Genomic DNA, 23711 nt, shown 5'->3' with positions numbered 1-23711 from the left:
ACTTTCCTTTCTATTAACTGTCTTGAATATTATCATTTTTTCATTTCTTACAAGAAAGCTTAGAATTAATCAATCTTTAACTAATGTTACTATTAAACAATTGATGAAAGATTGAATGTTTTCAATCTAAAATTAGTAACTAAGCAAGAATGTCTGTCCTCATCATTTCTATTCAACCCCATATTGTAGGTTTTAGCTGGCATATTTAAAACAAAGAAAAAGGCATCCAGATCAGAAAGGACTCTCTTTTTTTTAACAGCCCACATAATCATTATATAGAAAATTTTATGAAATCTACAAAAAAGCCAACAGCACTAATAAATGAGTGCAATGGGATTTCAGAATTTAAAATCAACACATTTAACATATCAGCGTTTTGCATACTAGCTATGAATCTCATACTAAAACAAAAAAATACTTACAATAGCACCAAAAATATAAAATATATATTTATTTTTTAAATGTGCAAGATCAATATACTGAAAACAACAAAATATTGCTAAGAAATATTAAGACCTAAATAAATGGGGAGAGATGTAGTCTTCACGAATTGGAAGATTCAATATTGTTAAGATGTCAGTTTTCCTCAAACTGACCTACGAATTTAACACAATACTAATCAAATCCCAGTAGCCACTTTTAAAGAAATTGATATGATTCTAAAAATTCATATAAACATGAAAGGAACCTAAATTACCAAAAACAACTTATAAAAGGAACAAACTAGGAGGATGTAAACTACTTGATTTCATTACCTATTAAAAAGCTACAGCGATCAATAGTGAGATACAATAGAGGAATAGGCACATAGGTCAATGGAACAGACCTGTGTGTTTATCCAAGAGAAATATAGGATAATCTGTTACCCAGGAGAAAGAAGGCATATGTCTATACAAAAAATTGTACATAAATGTTTACCTGCAATAATCCCAAATTGGAAACAAACCATATATCCATCAAAAGGTGAAAGGAAAAACAAATTATATTCCAGCCATATAATGGTATACTATTCAGCCCCCCGCCAAAAAAAAGATAAAAGAAAAAGAATAAGTGATAAGTGCAAGAATGTAAATGAATCTCAAAATAACTGTTGAGTCAAAGAAAATTACCATATGATTCCATTTATATTAAGTATGAAAAGATGAAGATTCATCAATGTCATAAATCATGTTAGTGTCTGCCTAAGGACTAGAAGGGAAAAAGGAAGGACAAGAAAAGGAAATTTCAAGGGACACCAATAAACTGGGGTGAAGTATGTTAATTATCTTGATTGTGGTGATGATTTTCACTAGAGTAAGCATGTCAAAATTTAACAAATTGCACACAGTTTATTATCTGTATCATCAATAATACTGCTTAAAAAAATTTAAGGTCAAAAGGATTTCTGAAAGATGATTTGGTATACATCTCAATGTACTCTTCAAAATTAATCCTGAACTGTTCTGGTCAAAAATCAACATTAGCAAAAATATTAAAATAATTCCTTCAAAAAGCCAAATTACTTCTGTAGAAATATTCAAGAGTCAATGAAATTACTACTTGATGTTTAAGATATTTTTGATATGGTGATGGTTATTAACAAGGTTTGGATGGTTTCTGGACAAGTGAATGTCTAGGAATAGTACACTAAAAATGAATAATCATACCTTGATTTGTGCAAAGGGTCTCTCATAACCTCCAACATAGAGAAGGCCAACATTCTGGGGAAGTAACCTATAAGGTGGAAGAAGAAGCATTATTTATAAAATACTCTTCCTTAAATGTAAGGTTGTGCTATGATAAAAATTTATATGAAAAAATTAAATATCTATGTATAATTATTGTATTTTGCACTATGGGATAGTAACCAGCAAATGAATAATTCTTACATTTCAGAAAATAGTGGGTAAAATGTTAAGAATGAAAACTTACATGTAGAATAACATATTAGGAATTCTAATAAAATTACTACATAGCATCTCTCAGAAAGAAGTAAATGAAATAATGCATGTATTTAAATATTCAATGCATGTCAATACTATGCACTACAAGAAATAAACCTAAATAATTCAGTACCAAAAATTCAACAGAAAAAAACCTGACACAACTCTTAAAAATGCAGCTACTGATAAGTTGTATCATAGTATTTATTTACCATAAGAAAGCAGTAGGGCAAAAGGTGCTTGCTATGAAGGGATCTAGAAAAGTTTGAAGAGATGAAATTTGAACTTAGCCTTAAAGGGGAAAATCTAAACAAGTTCCTGAGAACAAAGAGAAATCAAGACAAAAAGAAGACAAGGAATAATTTTGATGGAGATGAGAACCGAAAAAAATTAGGAATGGAATATGAATAATTTTAAATGACAAATACTGTATTTTGAAGTAATTTGGGATCATAAAAATATGGGATTATAAAAATATGCTTTATAAATAACAAATGCATGTAGAAATTTAAAAAAAACATATAGAGGACGTAAAATTAAGAAATAATGGTTACTGCTGGGTATGGTGGTATATGCCTATAATCTCAGCAACTCAGGAGGCTGATGCAGAAGGATTCCAAGGCCAGCCTTGGCAAATTAAAGACCTTGTCTCAAAAAAAAAAAAAAAAGTGATGGAGGTATAGCTCAGTGGTAGAACACTACCTCCCCCAGTTCAATTCCTAGTACCCACACCAAAAGCAAGAAAAAGTGATTATAATCCCTACTTATTCCTTGTTCCTAGTTCCACTTTTAAGAGGTCTATCATTCTTGATTGCACTAAAATACTGTGAATGAAAAAATACCAAATTTAGATCTATATTTGTGAAATGTGTAGAGGAACTGTTAGTGGTGTAGGCTATGGGAAAGACAAACATTCTTATATTTAATTCAGCTAAATGTAGATATATCTCATTCTTCTTTTATCATAAATAATTTTCTAATGGACATCATGAATAAACAAAAAACAACTCCAGTCTTACTACTACTATAAAGAAAAAGAAAAAATAATTTTCTGACTTCTTTGTTGAGTTTCTAAAACAAGACACTTAATAGTTAGAATAGCCTTTAAAGGCAGATAACAAAAAGCTAATGATCTCTTGGATAGCAGTAAATTCTATCACACGAATCTGAGAATGGAACAACAAGGGGTATATAAAGAAAGAAAAAAGCACTGCAAACTGAAAATATTCTACTGGAAAATTCTTAATATACCATACTGTCCTGATGACAGAAAATTAGAATAATCAAGATTATCATAACTATCTTAAAATTTCAGTTAGTGGCTTAAAAATCCTGCTTCAACAATTTCAGGGTACACACTTATACATAGCTTCTCTGAAACTGGGGTGCTTTTGATACTTGATGGTATCTTATAATTGATGTCACCATCAATTGTATCAACAGTGTAAGGTGATAGTGTTATTACTTTCCACTGACAGGGACTAATAAGATCATTAAAGTACACTCTCAGAGCAACTTAGATTCTATGAAATAAAGGAACACTTTTCCCAATCTCCTGGGAACATCTTCTGTTATGTACATTGTATAAGTGTCTATAAAGCACTAAAGGTCACTAACAATGTTAATAAGAGGATGAACACAACCTGAATTAAACCAACTTAGTAAAAAGATTTTATTTTTGAAATACAGTGATAAAATGTAATAACACATTAAAATACTGTTGAAGGCTACAAACAAAACTTCAAAAGCATTTGTTTACTGGACTCAAGTAGAAAGTATAGAAAACAATCCCCAAATCTTAACAGAGAAATGGAGAATTTCTTAGCCATTACTTGACAAATAAGAAATTAATCCAATTTTAAACCATTTCTGGTCCCACAAATTTGGTATTAGCTATAAATAGCAGTGGTAATTTATTTCCTGTATAACAAATGTTCACAGAAAGCTTGATAAACCCTCTTCAGAAGAAATAATCACTGTTCATACAAATAGATGCTAGAATAAAAGAGAATAAAAGTTGGCTGACATTTAAAATTCAATGTTTCTAATTACTATGTATATACATTTCAGGAAGCTTGCCAATATACTATTTAGTGTGCTCCCTCCCTTCAACATGCCTATCTAATAACTACCCTTTTCTAAGCAAATTTCCTAAATGTACCTGTTAGATAGCATATTTCACTTTTAAATTACACTTCTTTCTTATTCATGTACCTATTATTCCTTACCATATATTTTATTACTACTTTCATTTGAATAGGTTTTAATATGTATCATAATTTAAAGGCCTGCGAAGTATAAGATACATATTTTTAAAATGGAACATTTCTTTAAATGTTTTTACCTTTCAAAAAATTATTTTTCAAATTGCATACATAATTACTACCAGTAATAGGCACCATTTTATCATGACAGGGTGCTTGTATACAATAAAGCAATTGTACATTTTTTAAATCCCCAGGGTAAGGTATTAATTCAGAACTGAAAGACACATTTGTAAGTATATTTTAAAACAGAAGTCCTAACTCATTTAAAACTAAGTAATTGTTTTGGCCTTAAGTTAGGTGAACATTATGATAACCTTCATGAAAATGCTAACAAACTCTAAAACATTTGCTTGTAACTCAATTCTTCTATGTGTGGCTACCAAAGAGGATATTTTAGGAAAGCAGCAATACAAGTGTGTGTGTGGGGGGGGGGGGTCCTACTACAGCTTTTGAAAAAGCAAGAATAGGCAAGATTAATACTGATTCCATTTTACTTTCAATATCCCAAATACAAATATTAACAAATACTTATCCTTAAAATAAAGTCATCGTCGCTCCCACCCTCTGACAAAAAAAGGAAAATCTCAATATTGTTTTCAGAAATCTTTCACAAAAAGGAAAAGAAAAAAATCTATCAGGTAATAGAAGACAGATTATTTAAACAAATTTCATATATCAGGCATATACTGATACGTCACATATTCTTATGCATTACACACAGAAAAGCTGCATTAAAGGGAAATTGAGTGTATATCTATTTCAAATTTTAAAAATTTTAAAGAGATCTTTCAAAAAATGCTAACTAAAAATTAACTATTCTATCTGTAAGAATATAGTGTCGACTACTAGATATATTCTTAAATTACAAAGAAAAACCTTAAAAGAAGTTACAGTATTTTGAATACCGATTTATTTAAAAATCCCACTTTTTAGTCAGCAAGTTATCTAAACATCAAATTCATCCAATGTATGTACTAGGTGAAAAATCAACAACCAAAACCAAGCACTACAGTAACAGAAAGCAAATGCACTTAACATGAAATCAACGGTAACATTTTGATTAAAAGAAAATGAGAAGACCTCTGAATCTTCTAGTAGGATATAAATTTTAAAAGCACGCCATAGGGCAAAAGACAGGGTCTCACTAAGTTGATTAGGGCCTTGCTAGGTTGCTAAGGCTGCCCCTGCGCTTGAACTTCTGTTCCTCCTGCCTCGGGCTCCAGAGTTACTGGGATATAGGTATGCACTAGCATAACTCGCCATAGGGCAGGTTTCAAGCAAATGATTCAAACCATAGTTTCAGAACACAATAATTCAGCTAGAAATCAATAACAAAAAATAACTGGAAAATCTCCATGTCTGAAAAGATAGATGTATACTTGTAAATAATCCATAGGTCATAAAGGAAGTCTCATTTGAAATTATAAAATATCTTGAAATAGATAATGAAATAACAAAAAACCTGTGGTGTGCAGCTAAATCCAGTTTAGAGAGAAATCTATCATCCCTATATATACATACATATATGAAATGCTTGAGTTATGTATCAACCTCAAGAAATTTAGAAAAATCAATTAATCCAAAGAAAAAATAATAATGAGCTAAAAGTTATGAAATAGAAAAGTTCAGGAGAGAGGAAAAAAATATTAAAAACTATTTTTAAACTAACATTAAATTGATCCCTAATTAAGACAATAAGATAAATAATAAGAGGACATTATAAACACTTTTATACCAACAAGTTTCAAAATTCAGAATAGAAAGATACAATTTAGTAAAGCCAATATAACAAAAAGTAGAAAATCTGAGTAGTGTTACTATAGAACTTTTAAAGTTATTTCTACCAAGGAAGCAAAAGGCCTAGATGGACTTACCTGTAAATGCTACTAAATATTTCAGGAAAAATTAATTCTAATCATACACAAGGCACACAAAACAAGAAATATTTTCCATTTATTTGACACTTGGATGCAAAATCGATGTTGATCAAGACGGAATAAGACAAGCTATAGACTGGGTGAGAATATTTGCGAAAAACATATGCAAAAGACCTGAAAATTTTTGCATAGGATATTTATGAAAAAGAACAGTTATCTGAAATATACAAAAAAGAAACCTCTTAGAACTTGGTGATAGGTCCATAAAAAAATATGCATAGGGATTTTTATAATAACTTTATTCATACTAAAACAGGGAAGCAACCAAGATGTTCTTTGGTAGGTGAATGGATAAACAAATTGGTACAGACAATGAACATTTTTCAATGCTAAGAAATGAATTACTAAACCATGAATAAACATTTAGAGATGGAAAGTGCTTATCCTGGTACCAGGGATTGAACCCAGGGGCACTTAACAACTGAGCCACATCCCCAACCCATTTTATTTTTTATTTTAATGCAGGGTCTCCCTAAATTGCTTAGGAACTCTCTAAGTTGCTGAGACTGCCTTTTAACTTGCAATCCTCCTGCCTTAGCCTCCAAACTGCTGGGATTACGGATATGTGCCACCTCATGGAGCTAATATTATTAAGTCTTGAAAGAAACCAATATAGAAAGGCATATGTATAAATTCCAACTAAGGAACATTCTGTGAAAAGCATAAGTCAGGAGACAGTAAAAAGATCAGTGATTGCCAAAGGTTGATGGGAGGAACAGATGAATATGCAAAGCACAGTTTTTTAGGGCAGTGGGATTATTCTGTATGACAATACATTCTGTAGATATATGTCCTAATAATATATTTATTTGTCAAAACCCACAAAATGTACAACACAAAGAGTGATCCTTAATGTGAACTACAAACTTTTGGTAATAAGACATATCAATATAGATTAATAAACAAATGCACCATTCTGGTACAGGATACTGTCCGTGGAAGTAGGCTGTATATACTGAATGGCAGGAATTATATGAGAATTAAGTACTTTCCACTATTTCTGCTGAGGCCAAAATTTCTCTAAAGTGTGTGTGTGTGTATGTGTGTGTGTGTGTGTGTGTATGTGTGTGTGTGTTTTAAGAAAGATGAGCTATACAACCACAAAAATATAGAGGAAACTTTAAAATGCATACTACTAGTGAAAGAAGCCAATCTAAAAAGGCTACCCTATATGACATTCTGGAAAACACAAAAACAATGAAAATAGTGAAAAATTCCAGGTTGCCAAGAATTCTGGAGAAGAACAAAGGGGAATTTTTAGGGCAACAAAAGTATTCTGTATGACACTCTAGTGATGAATTTCATTTGGTCATTATGCATTTGTTTAAATTCAGAGAATTATATGACTATGGACTTTAGTTAATAATAATGTTAATAATAATATTGATATATCAATTACAAAAGTACCACCCTAACGCAAGATGGTAATAATATGGTACACTGTATGCTGAAGAAAAGCACATATATGGAAATTCTTTCTGTAAACAAAGTAACAAAGTCTTATTTTTTTTAATTGACAGTATAAGAAGTCAATTGAGAAAAGAAAAAAATTCTAATAAAACTCCCTACTAAACAAAGTCCAGCAAAATTTTTAAAGAAGATAGTATGCAACCATCAAATTGAGTTTATTCTAAGAATGCTTTAACATTAACTAACCTGCCACTGTAATTCTACCTAATGAATAGGACAGGAGGAGAATACCATATTACAATGACAGGAAAAGTAGTGGAAAAAAATTAAATTCCCTTTATAAGTACTCTTAGCATACAAAAAAAAAAAACAAGCTAACTTTTTCAATTTCATCTGAAGGATATACATTCATACATACATACATACATACATGCATACATACATGCTTATCCTATAGAAAACACACATACAGTAAATAATTAAGATCAGAGCCCAAATCAATTAAACAGAATTTTTAAAAAATAGTCTAAAATTTAGGGGCTGGGGATGTGGCTCAAGCGGTAGCGCGCTTGCCTGGCATGCGTGCGGCCCGGGTTCGATCCTCAGCACCACATACAAACAAAGATGTTGTATCCGCCGAGAACTAAAAAATAAATATTAAAATTCTCTCTCTCTCTCTCTCTCTCTAAAAAAAAAAGTCTAAAATTTAAAGATTCCCCTATATGTGTATCCCAAAATGCATAATCTCAATAAATAGAAAGGATCAATGAAGAATTGGTTATTTGAAAGATAAACAAGATTGATAAACCCTTAGCAAAACTAACCAAAATAAAAAGAGAAAAGACCCAAATTAATAAAACTAGAGATAAAAAGGAGAAATCACCACAGACATCACAGAAATGCAGGGAATCATTAGGGACTATTTTGAAAACTTATACTCCAATAAATTGAAAAACCTAGAAGACATAGATACATTTATAGACACATACGACCTGCCAAAATTGAATCAAGAGGACACAGAAAACCTAAACAGATCCATATCAAGCACTGAGATAGAAACAGTCATAGAATCCTTCCAACCAAAACAAACACCACACCCAGAACCAGATTGCTTCTCAACTGAATTCTACCAGATTGTTAAAGTAAAAACTAATAGCAATGCTATTCAAACTATTCCACAAAATAGAAAGAAACAGTACACTTCTGAATTCATTCAACGAAGCTAGCATCACTCTCTTACACTTAGACCTGATAAGGACACCGAAGGAAAGAAAACTACAAGACAAATATGCTTGATAAACTTAGATGCAAAAATCATTACTAAAACATTAGCAAACTGTATTCAACAACAGAGTAAAAAGATTATATATCCTGACCAAGTTGGTTTTACTTCAAGATTACAGGGACAGTTTAACATACACTAATCAAGGAATGTAGTAATCTACTACATAAATGAACTAAGGATAAAATTTACATAGTTATTTCAATAGGTACAGAGACAACTTTTGACAAACTTCATCACCCATAATAAAAAATTTAAAGAAACTAGGGACAAAAGGAAATTACTTCAACATCATAAAGGCTATATTTAACAAACCCAAAGTCAAAATCACAGCAAATGTGAAAAAACTGCAAGTATTTTCTTTACAATCCGAACAAAGCAAGGATGTCCACTCTCACCACTCCTATTCAATATAGCACTGGACATTATAGCCAGAGCAATTAGGTAAGAGAAGGAAATAAAAGGAATAAAAATAGGAAAGGAAGAAGTCAAATTATCAGTGTTTGTAGATGATATGATCCAATATTTAGAAGATCTAAAAAAAGCTCCACCATAAGACTGCTAAAACTAACAAACTCTGAATCTAAGCCTAGAATTTCTGTTTCAGGAATCTGATGTGAATTATTGGGATGCGAGTGGAACGAATGTAGTGTAGATAAGGAAAGAGAAATCAGGAGAACAACATTTTGTATCCCAATTATAGAGGTCCTTCAGTTAACTACATGGGGATTTCATCTGCTAATATTTCTTAACTCTACAAACATAAAAATTGTTCTCATAATTTTTTATTAAGATGAGCAAGTTAGCAGCAAACAAACACCATGAAACAAGACTGAGTAGGTCATATAATCAACACCAACACTGAGTATGTCCTAATGCATGAAATGCCTATTTTAATAGGAAGAAAAAGTGTTTTGGGTGGTAAAATGTGCTAAGGCAAAGGTGTTATCTCTGAGACTGGACTCATTTTAATTAATTTATTTTTTTAAAAAGGAGAGGTAATTTTATATTTTATTTAACAAGGTACAATTTTTAACAACAGATATGACAAGTGGCTAATAAGAAGAAAAAGACACTGCAAATTTATCTAGTATACATAAATAAGTTAAAGATGGATACAAAAAACTCACTATAAATGAGATACAGCACAAATAAATTCCTTATCAGATGTCAAGTAAAAAGTGCACATTAATATGATTACATAATTTGAATGATTCCAAGCAGCAATCTGAAGCTTTAAAAATAAGTAAAGACCACCTTGTAGGATATTTTAAAAACACAAAACAGAATTCTGCAATACCTAAAAATGTTAAGCACAATTGTTTTATCTACTTTACAAGATAAAAATATACTTCATACTTTATAAGATAAAAATATAAGTAAAACAAATATCAAGGTAGCTTAAAATAAAGGGAAATAACCTTCTATATCTACAAGGCACAAATGGAAGTATCTCTTGCTTCCCTACTGCTAACCCAGGGTGGGGAGCAGAGGCCCAGGACAGGCCCAGGACTGCACCTACCAAGCTGCCAACACACACCCTCGATGCCAGGCCCAGGACCACCCCCTGCCAATCCACCCAGGAGCCCAGGCCTAGCCCCATTTATGAAAGTGGTTGCATCCATCTTGGATACCCCCACTGCTATCCTGAGTTACCACCACTATTGCCACAATCACCATTAGTTGCCATACAGTCCATCTTGGGACACCAGCCGGGGACAGTAACACAACACCAAAGTGAGGTACAGGAAATCTGTATGGATATTACAAAATTATAGGGCAAAAACTGTAATGTCTCAGATCTGCATTGCAAGAAAGGAAGACACATAGACCAAAAAAAAAAAAAAAAAACAAGGGAAGAGGAGTTGGGGTTGTGGCTCAGTGATAGAGTGCTCACCTGGCATGCATGAGACACTGGGTTCAATCCTCAAGACCACATAAAAATGAAATAAAGATATGTGTCCCTCTAAAACTAAAATAATATATAAATAAATTATATATATATATATATATATATATATATATATATATATATAAGAAAAAAGAAAACGAGAGAAGAAAGTACCCCAAACAAACCAAGATAACTAAGATACAACAAGAGAATGTATTGACTGCATAATTAATGACATGTCAGAGAAGGAGTATAGAATTTGCATAATTAAAATGATCTGTGAATTAAAGAATGACATAAGAGACCAAATACAGGCATCCACTGATCACTCTAACAAAGAGGTAAGGGAGGAAATATGGGGAACAATTGATGGCAACAACAAAGAGATAAGGGAGCAAATACAAGGAGCAAAAGATTACTTTAAGAGAGAAAGATTCTGGAAAAGAAAAAAAAAATAAAAAATCCTTGAAATGAAGGGAACAATAAGCCAAATAAAAAATGCAATAAAAAGTATCACCAACACACTAGATCACTTGGAAGACAGAATCTCAGATAATTAAGACAAAATATAAAATCTTGAAAATAAAGATGACCACATAGTGATGATGGTAAGAAACCATGAACAGAACATCCAAGAATTATGGGATATCATCAAAAGACCAAGTCTAAGATTTATTGAGATAGAGGAAGGCACAGAGTTTCAAACCAAAGGAATAGACAATCTCTTGAATGAAATAATATCAGAAAATGTCCCAAACATGAAGAACTAATTAGAAAAAACAAATACAAGAGGCTCACAGGACACCAAGTGTACAAAATTACAACAGATCTACACCAACGCACATTATAATGAAAATGCCTAGCACTCAGAATAAGGGTAGAATCTTAAAGCCTGCAAGAGAAAAGAATCATATTACATATAAGGGGAAACCAATTCAGATTTCAGATTTTTTAACCCAGCCCCTCAAAGCCAGGAGATCCTGGAAAAACACATATCACAGTATGAAAGAAAATTGATGCCAACCAAGAATCTTATATCCAGCAAAATAAAGCTTCATATTTGATGACATAATAAAAATCTTGCATGATAAACATAAGTTAAAAGAATTTATGGCGAGAAAGCCTGAACTACAGAGTGTTCTCAGCAAAATATTCCATGAGGAGGAAATGAAAAATAACAATGAAAATCAGCAAATGGAGGAACTACACTAAACGAAAGGTCAATCAAAGAAGAAACCAAGCCAAGTTAAAAAACAAATAAACTAAAATGACCAGGAATAAAAATCATATTTCAATAATAACCCTGAATGTTAATGGCCTAAACTCATCAACTGAAAGACATAGATTGACAAACTGGATTTTTTTTTTTTTTTAAAAAAGACCCAACAACATGCTGCCTTCAAGAGACTCATCTCAGGAAAAGATATCAAGAGACTGAAGGTGAAAGAGTGGGGAAAAAATGTACCACATACATGGACCTTGTAAACAAGCAGGGGTTTCCATCCTCATATCAGATAAAGTGGACTTCAAACTAAAGCTAGTGAAAAGGATTAAAGAAGGATATTTCATACTGCTTCAGGGATTCATACACCAATAAGATATAATAATCATAAATATATATGTCCCATACAATGGGGCATCTATGTGGATCAAACAAACCCTTCTCAACTTCAAGAATCAAACTAACCACAACACAATAATACTGGGTGATTTAATACACCTCTCATGCTAATGGATAGATCTTCCAAACAAAAACTAAACAAAGAAGCTCCAGAGCTCAATAACACAATCAATAATTTAGACTTAACAGACATATATATAATATTCCATCCATCAATGAGCGAATACACTTTTTTTTCTCAGCAGCACATGGATCTTTCTCCAAAATAGACCATGTGATGTCACAAAGCAAGTCTTAGCAAATACAAAAAAGTAGAGATAATACCCTGTATTCTATCTGACCATAACAGAATAAAATTAGATATAAATGACAAAATAAAAAATAAAAGCTACTCCAACACCTGGAGACTAAATAATAAGCTACTGAATGACACATGGATAACAGAAGACATCAGGGAGAAAATTAAAAAATTCTTAAAGGTAAATGAGAACTTGGATACAACGTATCAAAATCTCTGGGACACTATGAAAACAGTACTAAGAGGAAAGTTCACTGCATTAAGTTCATTCATTAAAAAAAGAAAAAGACCATAAATAAATGACCTGACATTATGTCTCAAAGTCCTAGAAAAAGAGTAACAAAACCAACACAAAAAATAGCAGAAAACAGGAAATAATTAAATCAATAAAATTGAAACAATTCAAAAATTTGACAAAACAAAATGCTGGTTCTTTGAAAAATAAATAAAATTGACAAACCTTTAGCCATCCTAATGAAAACAAGGAGAGAGAAGACTCAAATTACTAAAATTCATGATGATAAAGAAAATATCATGACAGACACTATTGAAATACAGAAGACAACTAGAAACTATTTTGAAAATTTATACTCCAGTAAAATAGAAAACCTTGAAGACACTGGCAATTTTCTAGAGGCATACGAGCAATCAAAACTGAGTTAAGAGGTCAGACACAATTTAAACAGACCAATTTCAAGCAATAGAAGACGCCATCAAATGCCTACCAACCAATGAAAGCCAGGGACCAGACAGATTCACAGCTGAATTCTATAAGACCTACAAAGAAGAATTAATATCAATACTCCTCAAATTATTCCATGAAAGAGAAAAGGATGAAACCCTTCCAAACTCATTCTATGAAGCTAGTATCATCCTGATACCAAAACCAGGCAGATTCACATTGAGGAAAAAAAAAAAATTCACAACAATACCTCTGATAAACATAGATGCAAAAATGCTCAATAAAATTCTTTCAAATTGCATACAAAACATATTTTCAAATGGGGGATGGGGTTGTGGCTCAGTGGGCTGGGGTTATGGCTCAGTGGTAGATGCTCACCTAGCACATGCAAGGCCCTGGGTTCAATCCCCAACACCACATAAAAATAAATAAATAAAGATATTATGTCCAACTACAACTAAAAAATAAATAAATATTTTTTAAAAAATGGTGCACTATGATCAAAGGGAGTTCATTCCAGGGATGCAAGTCTGTTTCAATATACAGAAATCAATAAATGTAATTCATCGCATCAATAGACTTAAAAATAAGAATCATATAATTATATCAATTGATTCAGAGAAATCATTTGACAAAATTCAGCACCCTTTCATGTTCAAAAACTAGAAAAACTAGAGATAGTAGGATGTATCTCAACACTGTAAAAGCTATCTGTGCTAAAACCAAGGCCAAATCATTCTTAATGAAAAAAATTTGGAAGCATTCCCACTAAAACTCTGAACAAGACAGAAATGCCCTCTTTCACCACTTCTATTCAACATCATCCTTGCAACCCTACCAAGAGCAATTAGAAAAAGAAAGGAATTAAAGGGTATGAATAGGAAAAGAAGAACTCAAACTATCAATATTTGCTGACAACATGATTCTACACTTACAGTATCCAAAAAACTCCACCAGAAAATTTCTAGAATAAATGAATTCAGCAAAGTAGCAGGATATAAAATCAATAACCATAAATCAAAAACATTTCTACAAATCAGTGATGAATCCTCTGAAAGAGAAATAAGAAAAACTATCCCATTCACATTAGTCTCAAGAAATAAAATGAGGGCTGGGGATGTGGCTCAAGCGCCTGGCATGCGTGCGACCCGGGTTTGATCCTCAGCACCACATACAAACAAAGATATTGTGTTCACTGAAAACTAAAAAAAAAAAAATAAAATAAATATTAATAAATAAATAAATAAAATACTTGGGAATCAAACTAATAAAAGAGGTGAAAGACCTCTACAATAAAAACCACAGAATAATAAAGGAAGTAATTGAAAAAGACCTTAGAAGATGGAAAGATCTCCCATGCTCTTGGATAGGCAAAATTAATATTGTCAAAATAGCCATACTACCCAAAGTGCTATACAGATTCAACGTGACTCCAATTAAAATCCCAATATCATAGAAATAGAAAAGGCAATCATGAAATTCATTTGGAAAAATAAGAGACTCAGCATAGTCAAAGCAATCTTTACCTTAGCAAGAAGAGTGAAGCAGAAGGCATCACAATATCAGACCTTAAACTATACTACAAAGCTATAGTAACAAAAACAGCATGGTATTGGCACCAAAACAGGCATGTAGATCAATGCTACAGAATAGAAGACACAGAGACAAACCTACAATGTTGTTTATAACCCATTCATCAAATTTGTATTGATTCAGTTTTAACCATAGTTTAAAAAGTGTGACTGACAATGAAAACAAATCTAAAACTATGTAGTATTTATTGATAAAACAATAAAGAGTGCAGTATTAATTAAAGTCATTCCTAAATAAGAAAAACACTACTATAAAACAACATCATATATGAAATACTGCTTGAAATGAGAGATAGGGGTTTACTTTCATTTTGCTGCATGGATTAAGGATTAAATGCATGTTGATAAGAATAACTGAACATGTACATGATGGTTTGGTTAAGCCACTTATTACTCATACTTCACGATGAGATGAGCATCTCTTATAATTTCTTTACAGGAATACTTAATACTCAGTTTAACCTTCCTCCTCCTCCTCCTCCTTCAATTTTGGGGTATTTGGCAAGTGCTCTACCACTGAGCTTTATCTCCAGCCCCTTTCCTTCCCTTTTCATTATGATTTTAACAGCCCTTCATATTGCCATTCCCCAAAAAGTTGCTGTACAGAAAAAAATGAGGAAACAATAAATACACAGATCTGAGAATCAAGAAATTTGATGCTAATTGCTTCAATAAGCAGACACTAACATTGGGAGTGCTCCTGCAGTGATAAAAATATAGAAAGAAATCGACACAATGTGTCTTGCTTCAGAGAAAGTAACAGGTCAGCATTCATACGGGAACATGGTAAGTCCATAGTTATATGTGTACAAAGAAGAACAGAAAAGACTTTACTATGAAGATGCTTAAAATCTAAGACAAGGGCATAGATTTTATTCTCTGACTTTCTTATTACTCATCAATCAGATATCTCTACTTTCTACCTTTTCACCCTCTTGAATATGTGCCATAGTCATCTGCACCTGAAATAACCTGTCATTTTCCATTTTTCCAGACATAGTCAAATGCCATCTCCTCTATGCTTACTTTGATTGCCACACACTTACTGATTTACCATTGCCTGAATACTTCTATAGCATCAACAACTAATGCCACACAATGTGATCCATATTTATACATCGTCATACGTAGTTCTCCCTTGTTCATGTGTATGTTTAATCATTCTGTATTGAAGCTCCATATAGGCAAATGTTATGTAATATTCTATATCCCTCATATTGCTTATCATTGTCCTAGGTATTCACTAATATATTCAATAAATGCTTGCAAAAAATGATAATAGGGCTGATATTCTCAAATTTATATATATATATATATATATATATCACTGTGCTGATATGGATTATTTAATATTATTTAATTTAATCCTCACAATAACTCTATGAGGTTATAATTAAAATTAATTATATTTACATTAACCTAAATTTATTTACAATAAAATCAAAGCATAATTTGGTAATAACTGGGATCACAGTTATTAATATCTGACAGAGAATAAACTATTGAGAAAATGTTGAATGGCCCAAGGCTCAGTCCTGCAACCTTTTCATGTAGATCTTCACTGTTTTGGTGATCTTGTGATTTTAGATACCACCTATTCTCTATAATAACTAACAAATTTCTCTATCTTCATGATCACCACTTGTCTGATCACTAGATTTATATATAGTTAGCATCTCCATGTGAACAGAAATTTTAACTGAATGGGGCTCATTTCTTCTTTAAACTATTTCTCCTATATTCTTTCTCATCTCAGTAAGGACCAGTTTTATTTTTCAAGTTGTCTACAGAAGGACAAAAACAGGGGTTGGGGCTGTAGGTCAATGGTAGAGTGCTTGTCTAGCATGAATAAAGATTTAGGTTTGACCCCCCCAGTACCTCAAAAATAAACAAATAAATGAATAAACTAACAAATAAAAAAATTTGTCTTCTCTGCTTCTTTCTCCTCATTACATGGGCCATTAGCAATCCTGCTGGTTCTACCAATGAAATATAAATACTCACACATTTCTTTTTTTTAAAGAGAATTTTTTAATATTTATTTTTTAGTTTTCAGCAGACACAACATCTTTGTTTGTATGTGGTGCTGAGGATCGAACCCGGGCCGCATGCATGCCAGGCGAGTGCGCTATCGCTTTAGCCACATCCCCAGCCCTCACACATTTCTTTTGCTACTAGCCTTGTTGAAACTATAATCATCTCTCACTTGGATCACTAAAAAGACTTCCTGCAAGATGCAGTCTATCACCAATGCACAGCTAGAGTTCTTCTTTGAAAATATAGGACATTTCATTACAATTCTCTTAATGTCCCAATTGCTCTTCTAGCTTCCACTTTTCCCTCTACAAACTCCACATAGCAATCTAAGTGATTATTTCAAAACAGAGGTCAGCTCATGTCAATTTCAAAGCCCTCCAGATTTGTCCCATTTCTAATTTAGAACAAAAACCAAAGTACCTAAAAAGAAGTTCTACAAGATCTACTCCTATCTCATCTTTTACCACTTGCTCATCTGCTAATTTATTTATTTATTTTTTGTATTAGAGATTGAATTGGGGGGCACTTAACCATTGATCCACACCCCCATCTCCAGAGCTATTGAGATTATAGGTGAGCATCCAGCTTCATCTTCTAAATTCTTTAAATGTGCCAGGCAAAATCTCCTCTTGAAGTCTTTTGTACTTGTAATTTCCTCAGATGCCATATGGCTTGCTGTCTCACTTATTCAGATCTCTGTTATCAGTGAGGCCTTCTCCAACAACTTTTTATAATATAGCTACTTACACCTATTGCCCTAACTCCCACTTCATTTTTCTCTATGGAATTTAAAAGGAGTGTACATAGTATATTTTACTTTATATTTCCTTAGTGTCCTCTCCTTAGAGTACACTCTATGTACACTGTATAATTTAGAATATACTCCATATGAGGGTAGAGTTTATTTTGTTGACTGCTCTATCTTTAGCACCCAGAATAGTGCCCAGCTCATAAGAGGAGCTCAATAAATAACTGCTCATTGAATAAATGCTTTTATCATTTTACTCTTTGCTTCTCAGAAACTATTTGTTTAGATTATTCATGTTTCATAACTTCATTAAAGCAGCTTGACACTGATATTGGATACTACTCAAATATTCACTTATAATTTTAGATAAACACTTTAAAAACCAGCAAGAATCTACCATAAGAAAGTCATCACAGTATAGTCCTAAATAATATCAAACTGGTATATTCTTTATTTGCCAATCCCTCATCAAGTAATAAAAAGATATTAAAATACCTGGTATTAAGTAAATATAACTGCACAAGGAAATCAATTCCTTAAGTTTAATTTTAAGTATAATTAAATTTTAATTATAACTAATTAAAAGATGACTGGTCCTCTACAAAACAGTAGTACCAAAGATTTAACTGTCAAGAAAAAAAAAAGAAGTACTTTTAACATGGTAGTTCTTAACTCAGGGCCCATGGATAAGCTTTAGAGAATCCTTGAATCACTTAAAATTGCATACAATGCTATCTGTGTTCATTGTTTTTTTGATGGCAGAGGCTAGGAGCAAGAAAAAGGGGATACACAGGTCCTAAGTTTTCATCTCAAAGATAAATGCTCTCTAGAAAGATTTGAAAACTATTACACTTAGTTTTAATCTATGAATAACCTCCTAAGTGAAAAATATTTTTTAAAACTAGAAAGTCTAACTACCCAGTTAGTGCTTCAAACTCACCAAATTGTCAGGGGCCCTTAATGTCAGTGCCACATTCCCTAATTGGAAGTTAAGAGACAAGTGCCAAACACTATGCACACCATAGCCTTGAATAGGTAGGTACATGTGGTAATAATAAACATGTTTCATGACTTCTCTGATACAGGTAAACTTTTTACAATCTACCATTCTTTTTCTAGATTAATAAGTAACAGAATAATTAATGGAGAAGAAAATGACAGTAGGCTTATTTTAAATTGTTTCTCCCTATTAAGTTCACCAGTCCACACAAAAATTCAGAACTTGTCTTATAATTTCAAGATTACTTTGAAAAGATGGTGCATAATTTTCAATAATATAACAAAGACACCTCCTCTACCTACTCATAGTTTAGTTTCCCAGTCTCAGTACCCACTGTCAAATGTAGTATGAAAATATTAAATTGAAAAGTACACAAATGAATACTTCATAAGTTTTAAATTGCAGGCTACTCTAAAAGTGTGATAAAATCTTGTGTCAAGCTGCTCAGTCATGTGAGTTATCTCCTTGTCCAGTGTATATGCACACTGTATACACTACCAGATCATAGGTCACTTAATAATTGTCGGTTAGATGGTTACAGTTGGTATACAGAAACCAAGTAGCCTCTATGGAGTAGCCTAATGGTGAGTCACAATCCTACATCATCCAATCTCATATTACCTTATCATATAGATATTGTAATATCTCAGATCACCACAAAAAGAAAAGAAAGTATAGTATAATAAGATAAGTCTGAGGGATGGAGTTGTGGCTCAGTGGTAGAGTGCTTGCCTGGCATGTGTGAGGCCCTGGATTTGATCCTCAACACCACAAATAAATAGATAGATAGATAAATAAAATTTTAAGATTAAATAAATAAAATCCACTGACAATTTTTTTAAAAAGATAGTCTGAAAGACAAAGAAACATATTCATATAACTTCTCTCATAGTATATTATTATAATTGTCCTCTTTTATTATCAGTTATTAATCCCTTACTATGATTAATCGATAAATCAAGCTTTATAATAAGCTAATGTATAGAAAAAAGGGCTCAGTAGTATCTGAGGTATCAGGAAACCATGGGGGTCTTGGAACATGTCCCTCACAGACAAGGGGGAACTACTATATAGTATCATATACAATAAATATGTATATAACAAATCTAATATTATAATACACCATGTATTCTAGATTAAATATTTAAGGGATCACTTTTTAAACGAACAGAATTCCAAATTTACTTTCTTTCCCAGAACCTTATAAAACTAACAATAGATTAAAGCTCACTTTAAAAAATAAATTTATACTAAAATACTTGCTATATCAAAATGCTACACACACAAAAAAAAACTACAAATAGTGGTTAAACAAATTAAATATTTCTACTCTAAAGTGATATATTATATAGAGATGTTATCTGAAGAGGTTTAAAAAACAAACTATAATTAACCTACAAATCTAGGCTCTATTTCCATCAATTATTTCACAATGGTTATTCAAACAGTGAAAGTAATAAAGAGCTAAGAAATATAGTTTATTTCCTGGAATCTCATGGAATTGAGAAACACATTTAAAAAAAGAGAGAGATTTTTTTTCCTCTTGAAAGTCTGCTACTCTGCAACTGCAAGCTGCTGGGCCCATGAGAGAAATATCCTGCCGCCAACATTATGACTCTTTTTTTTTGCTATCTTCCCTTATAATTTATTTTTAAAAATTAGGATAGAGGTTTAGCTTGTGAATATTATTCCATGGAAATAAACTTCTCATGGCTGAATTTTTTTAACACATGCTGAAATCAATGATGCCCTTTTGTTATTTGTGAAAATTTAAAATGTTAAAGTCTAGTAATACAGTAGGCTTTGCTCATGAGAAAAGATGCCAGAATGAGAATGAAATCCGTATCAGCTTCTTAACTTTTAGGAATTACAATTGTATATATGGAATCGGGTGACAAGTCTTTCCCAATCTTACTACAGATAATTCAGACAAGGCAGACAATACTAAAAACCTTTCTTCCTTAAAGTTTATTTTCATAAATGATACAATCAGTAAGGAGAAAAACAGAATGCTTTTCACAAATAGTACAGGTATTATCTCTGCTATTCTTCCTCCATCACAAAAATTTGCTGGGTGTGAATCCTTGTAAGTAAAGTAGAACTTGGTGACCAGATTAACTAGATCCCTCTATTTCAAAAGTTTGAATTGTGTATTTTTTTTTCATTCTGTCAAATGTTATGGTTAATAAAAATATTATTAAAATATCAAGTAATAATAGCTGTAAAAATTAGGAATTATATCTGCCCCCCCCACACACACACAAAAAAAAAAACTTTGCACTTCATTAAGGTGTTGGTTTACTATGCTGCAAAGGATAAAACATGTTATCAGGGAACAAGCATCATTTGGTTTAAGCAGAGCTAAATCCATAAAAATAACAGAGTGATTTCATCAAAGGTTTAAATTATTATAGTGCATTCATTATGATTTGTTAGAGATAGCATATGTCTGAATTTTTATTCTTTTAAGCAAAGAAATGGATAAAAACTGTTTCTGAGAAAATATTTAAAGAGTTCTCTAAAATATGGCGCTACAACCTAGGTCAATTTCTAGCTAATACCACTTTTTTCCTAATTTAGAGAGGCTCTGACAGTAGTCCTTCATCAATCACGACAAATTCTATTACCTAAAGCATTTACACCATCTCCAAAATGCAAAAATGCCTTTAAGACACTGGTACTATGGTTTTTTGTTTGTTTGTTTGTTTTGCTATAATGACAGATTCTATCAAATATTGTTTTAATAAAAGACATTGTAAAATCAAGATCTTCAATTTGATGTAATAAATACACATTAGAAGAACTAAGGTACTCGGGTACAAGGAAATACTTATCTTTCAGTATTTTTTCAATTCTGAGAATTGAACCCAGGGCCTTGTATTAATGTACAGGACTAATGAATCAGGGCTAATGTACTCAGGTATAAGGAAATACCTCATCTTTCAGTATATTTCAATGCTGGGAAATGAATCCAGGACCTTGCACATGCAAAGCTTCTGCTTTACCACTGAATTACACCCCCAGTCCTTTCTTTTAAAGTATATTTGAATTGATGACATTATCAATATACTCTACAACTTATGGTTAAAGACATTAGATTTTCCTGGAGCAGGCAGGAGATCCCAGGAAGGGAAAGGCCTAGGGAAGGAGGGATGAGGGTACCCTCCAAGATGTTGCAATCCAAGAGCTCTATTTTCCATGCCACAGTGAAAAACTCCCTTTATAATTTCTTTTTTTTTAGTATCATGGAGTCCAGGAGGGCTTCTGCAGCCAGCTTAGTATCCCCTAAGTTGTTTAGTTACTTCACAGACCACTAACTCAAGGATAATAGCCCTGCTTTCTTAAGGTGACCTATAAATTTTTTTTAAAAAATGTATTTTTGCTTATTTACTGAGACCTTCTCCGTCTAGAAAGTTTTCAACAACTTTCATCCCTCTTTCTTCCTTTTCCTGCACTGGAATCTGATCTTAGATCTCATTGAACATGGTGGTTTCAGATCCAGTTTTGGAATTTTAGAAGGATCTACCCCTAATGTAGCCCATCAGTGCAGATGCTTTCTGAAACCTGCCACAGTCTGGCCCCTTGACTCTTCCCAGGCAGCAGTCTGATATTCAATGCTGTGAGGCAGTATTTCAGTCACTTGTGGTAGCACATTAGAGTTTGAAGATTGGCATTTTTCTGTCTTCTAGAAATAGAATTTATGCAGCTCTTTTATTTTCCGTGTTGTTACATGTTTTCCGAAAGGAAAAGGGAAGAGTTTAGATCCTAAACTATAATCTTTGGACTTTGGCAATAACACAAAGCAACCCTAAGCATTCTTCCATGAAAAAAGAGGAATCTGAAAAATAGCTAGATTATAGATTTCACTTTTTCAAAACACATAGGATTAAAATATTCATATTCATTTAATGAATTACTTGCCAATGTCTTTGACCTGTAGAAAAAGGAAGATGAAATCTTAATTTATAAATATTTATTTTTAGATATTATGGAGATTAATAAAAAAAGAAAATCCTATGCTGGGATACTAGCATAGGATTCAAAGTGGTCTGGGAATGAATGGGAGGGAGAAATATAAAGAAGGAAATTTTGGCCAAGAAAGGTCCACCATCTGAACTGCTTTTAGAACACAAGTTAAACTGTAGTTATCTAATACATATGTACATTTTAAAAAGTCATATAAGTCAGTGATGTCTAATAATGCTGTGTACAGATGTAAGTAATATGTATCTATCTACCTATGTGTTTATTTATTTTAAGATTTATGGCAGCACATTAAAAATAAAAAAATGATAAAACTAATTTTAATAATTTTAATTGAATATTCTATAAAATATTCATTTCACTTTTCTTCATTATTTCTAACTTTAAATACACAGAAATTCTACTCTTGTTCTTAAATAATCGTTAGACAAGTTTAATATTTCAACGTTCAGCCTCTTAATATTTTGTACAAATAAATCAGAACAACAAATATTTCATCCAAGATGAACCCCATAAAACTTCACTTTTTAATTACAGTACTGGCATTTAGAATGCTTTCTAACAATAATCTATTAGAAGTATACACTACAGGGTTGGAGGTATATCTCTATGCTAGAGTACTTGCCTAGCATGTATAAGATCCCAGGTTTGAGCCCTGGCCAAGGGGAGGATATATAAAGAAGAAAAGGGAAATATACCCCACAGACTTTGTGATTTATATTTTTTATCATAAATGCATCCTTCTAACTATTTAGCAACACTGAAAGACACTTTACCAAGTGCTCAATGCTCCTATGAAGCTTAATTCCAATCTTGATAATCTATATACAGTCCAGTCTACATGCTTAAACATACACTGCATATTCTAAGAAACAAAATCATACATTTTTTTGTATTTCAGGAAGTGTAGTTACATACTGTATAACATCACATTATTGATTCCACATTAATAAAGGTTTGCTTAATACACAGAGTAACGTTTGTATAGCACTTCATAATTTTAGACTCCCCTTCATGGACATTGTATCTTATATAATTTA

General features: G+C 32.1%; 1 protein-coding gene across 1 annotated transcript in view; it reads right to left on the bottom strand.

The window, feature by feature from the left end:
• Positions 1 to 23711, bottom strand: part of Rngtt (RNA guanylyltransferase and 5'-phosphatase) — a 229378-nt gene that overhangs the window by 45439 nt on the left and 160228 nt on the right. The window contains exon 14 of the mRNA XM_026410973.2: positions 1647 to 1713. Within this exon, the coding sequence (XP_026266758.1) occupies positions 1647 to 1713 (67 nt within the window). The remainder of the gene's footprint in view (positions 1 to 1646; positions 1714 to 23711) is intronic.

Source organism: Urocitellus parryii, chromosome 8, assembly GCF_045843805.1.
Source record: "Urocitellus parryii isolate mUroPar1 chromosome 8, mUroPar1.hap1, whole genome shotgun sequence".
In the NCBI taxonomy this organism is placed as follows: domain Eukaryota; kingdom Metazoa; phylum Chordata; class Mammalia; order Rodentia; family Sciuridae; genus Urocitellus; species Urocitellus parryii.
Note: the sequence above shows the minus strand (reverse complement) of the source record. Positions and strands in the feature narration are given on the sequence as shown.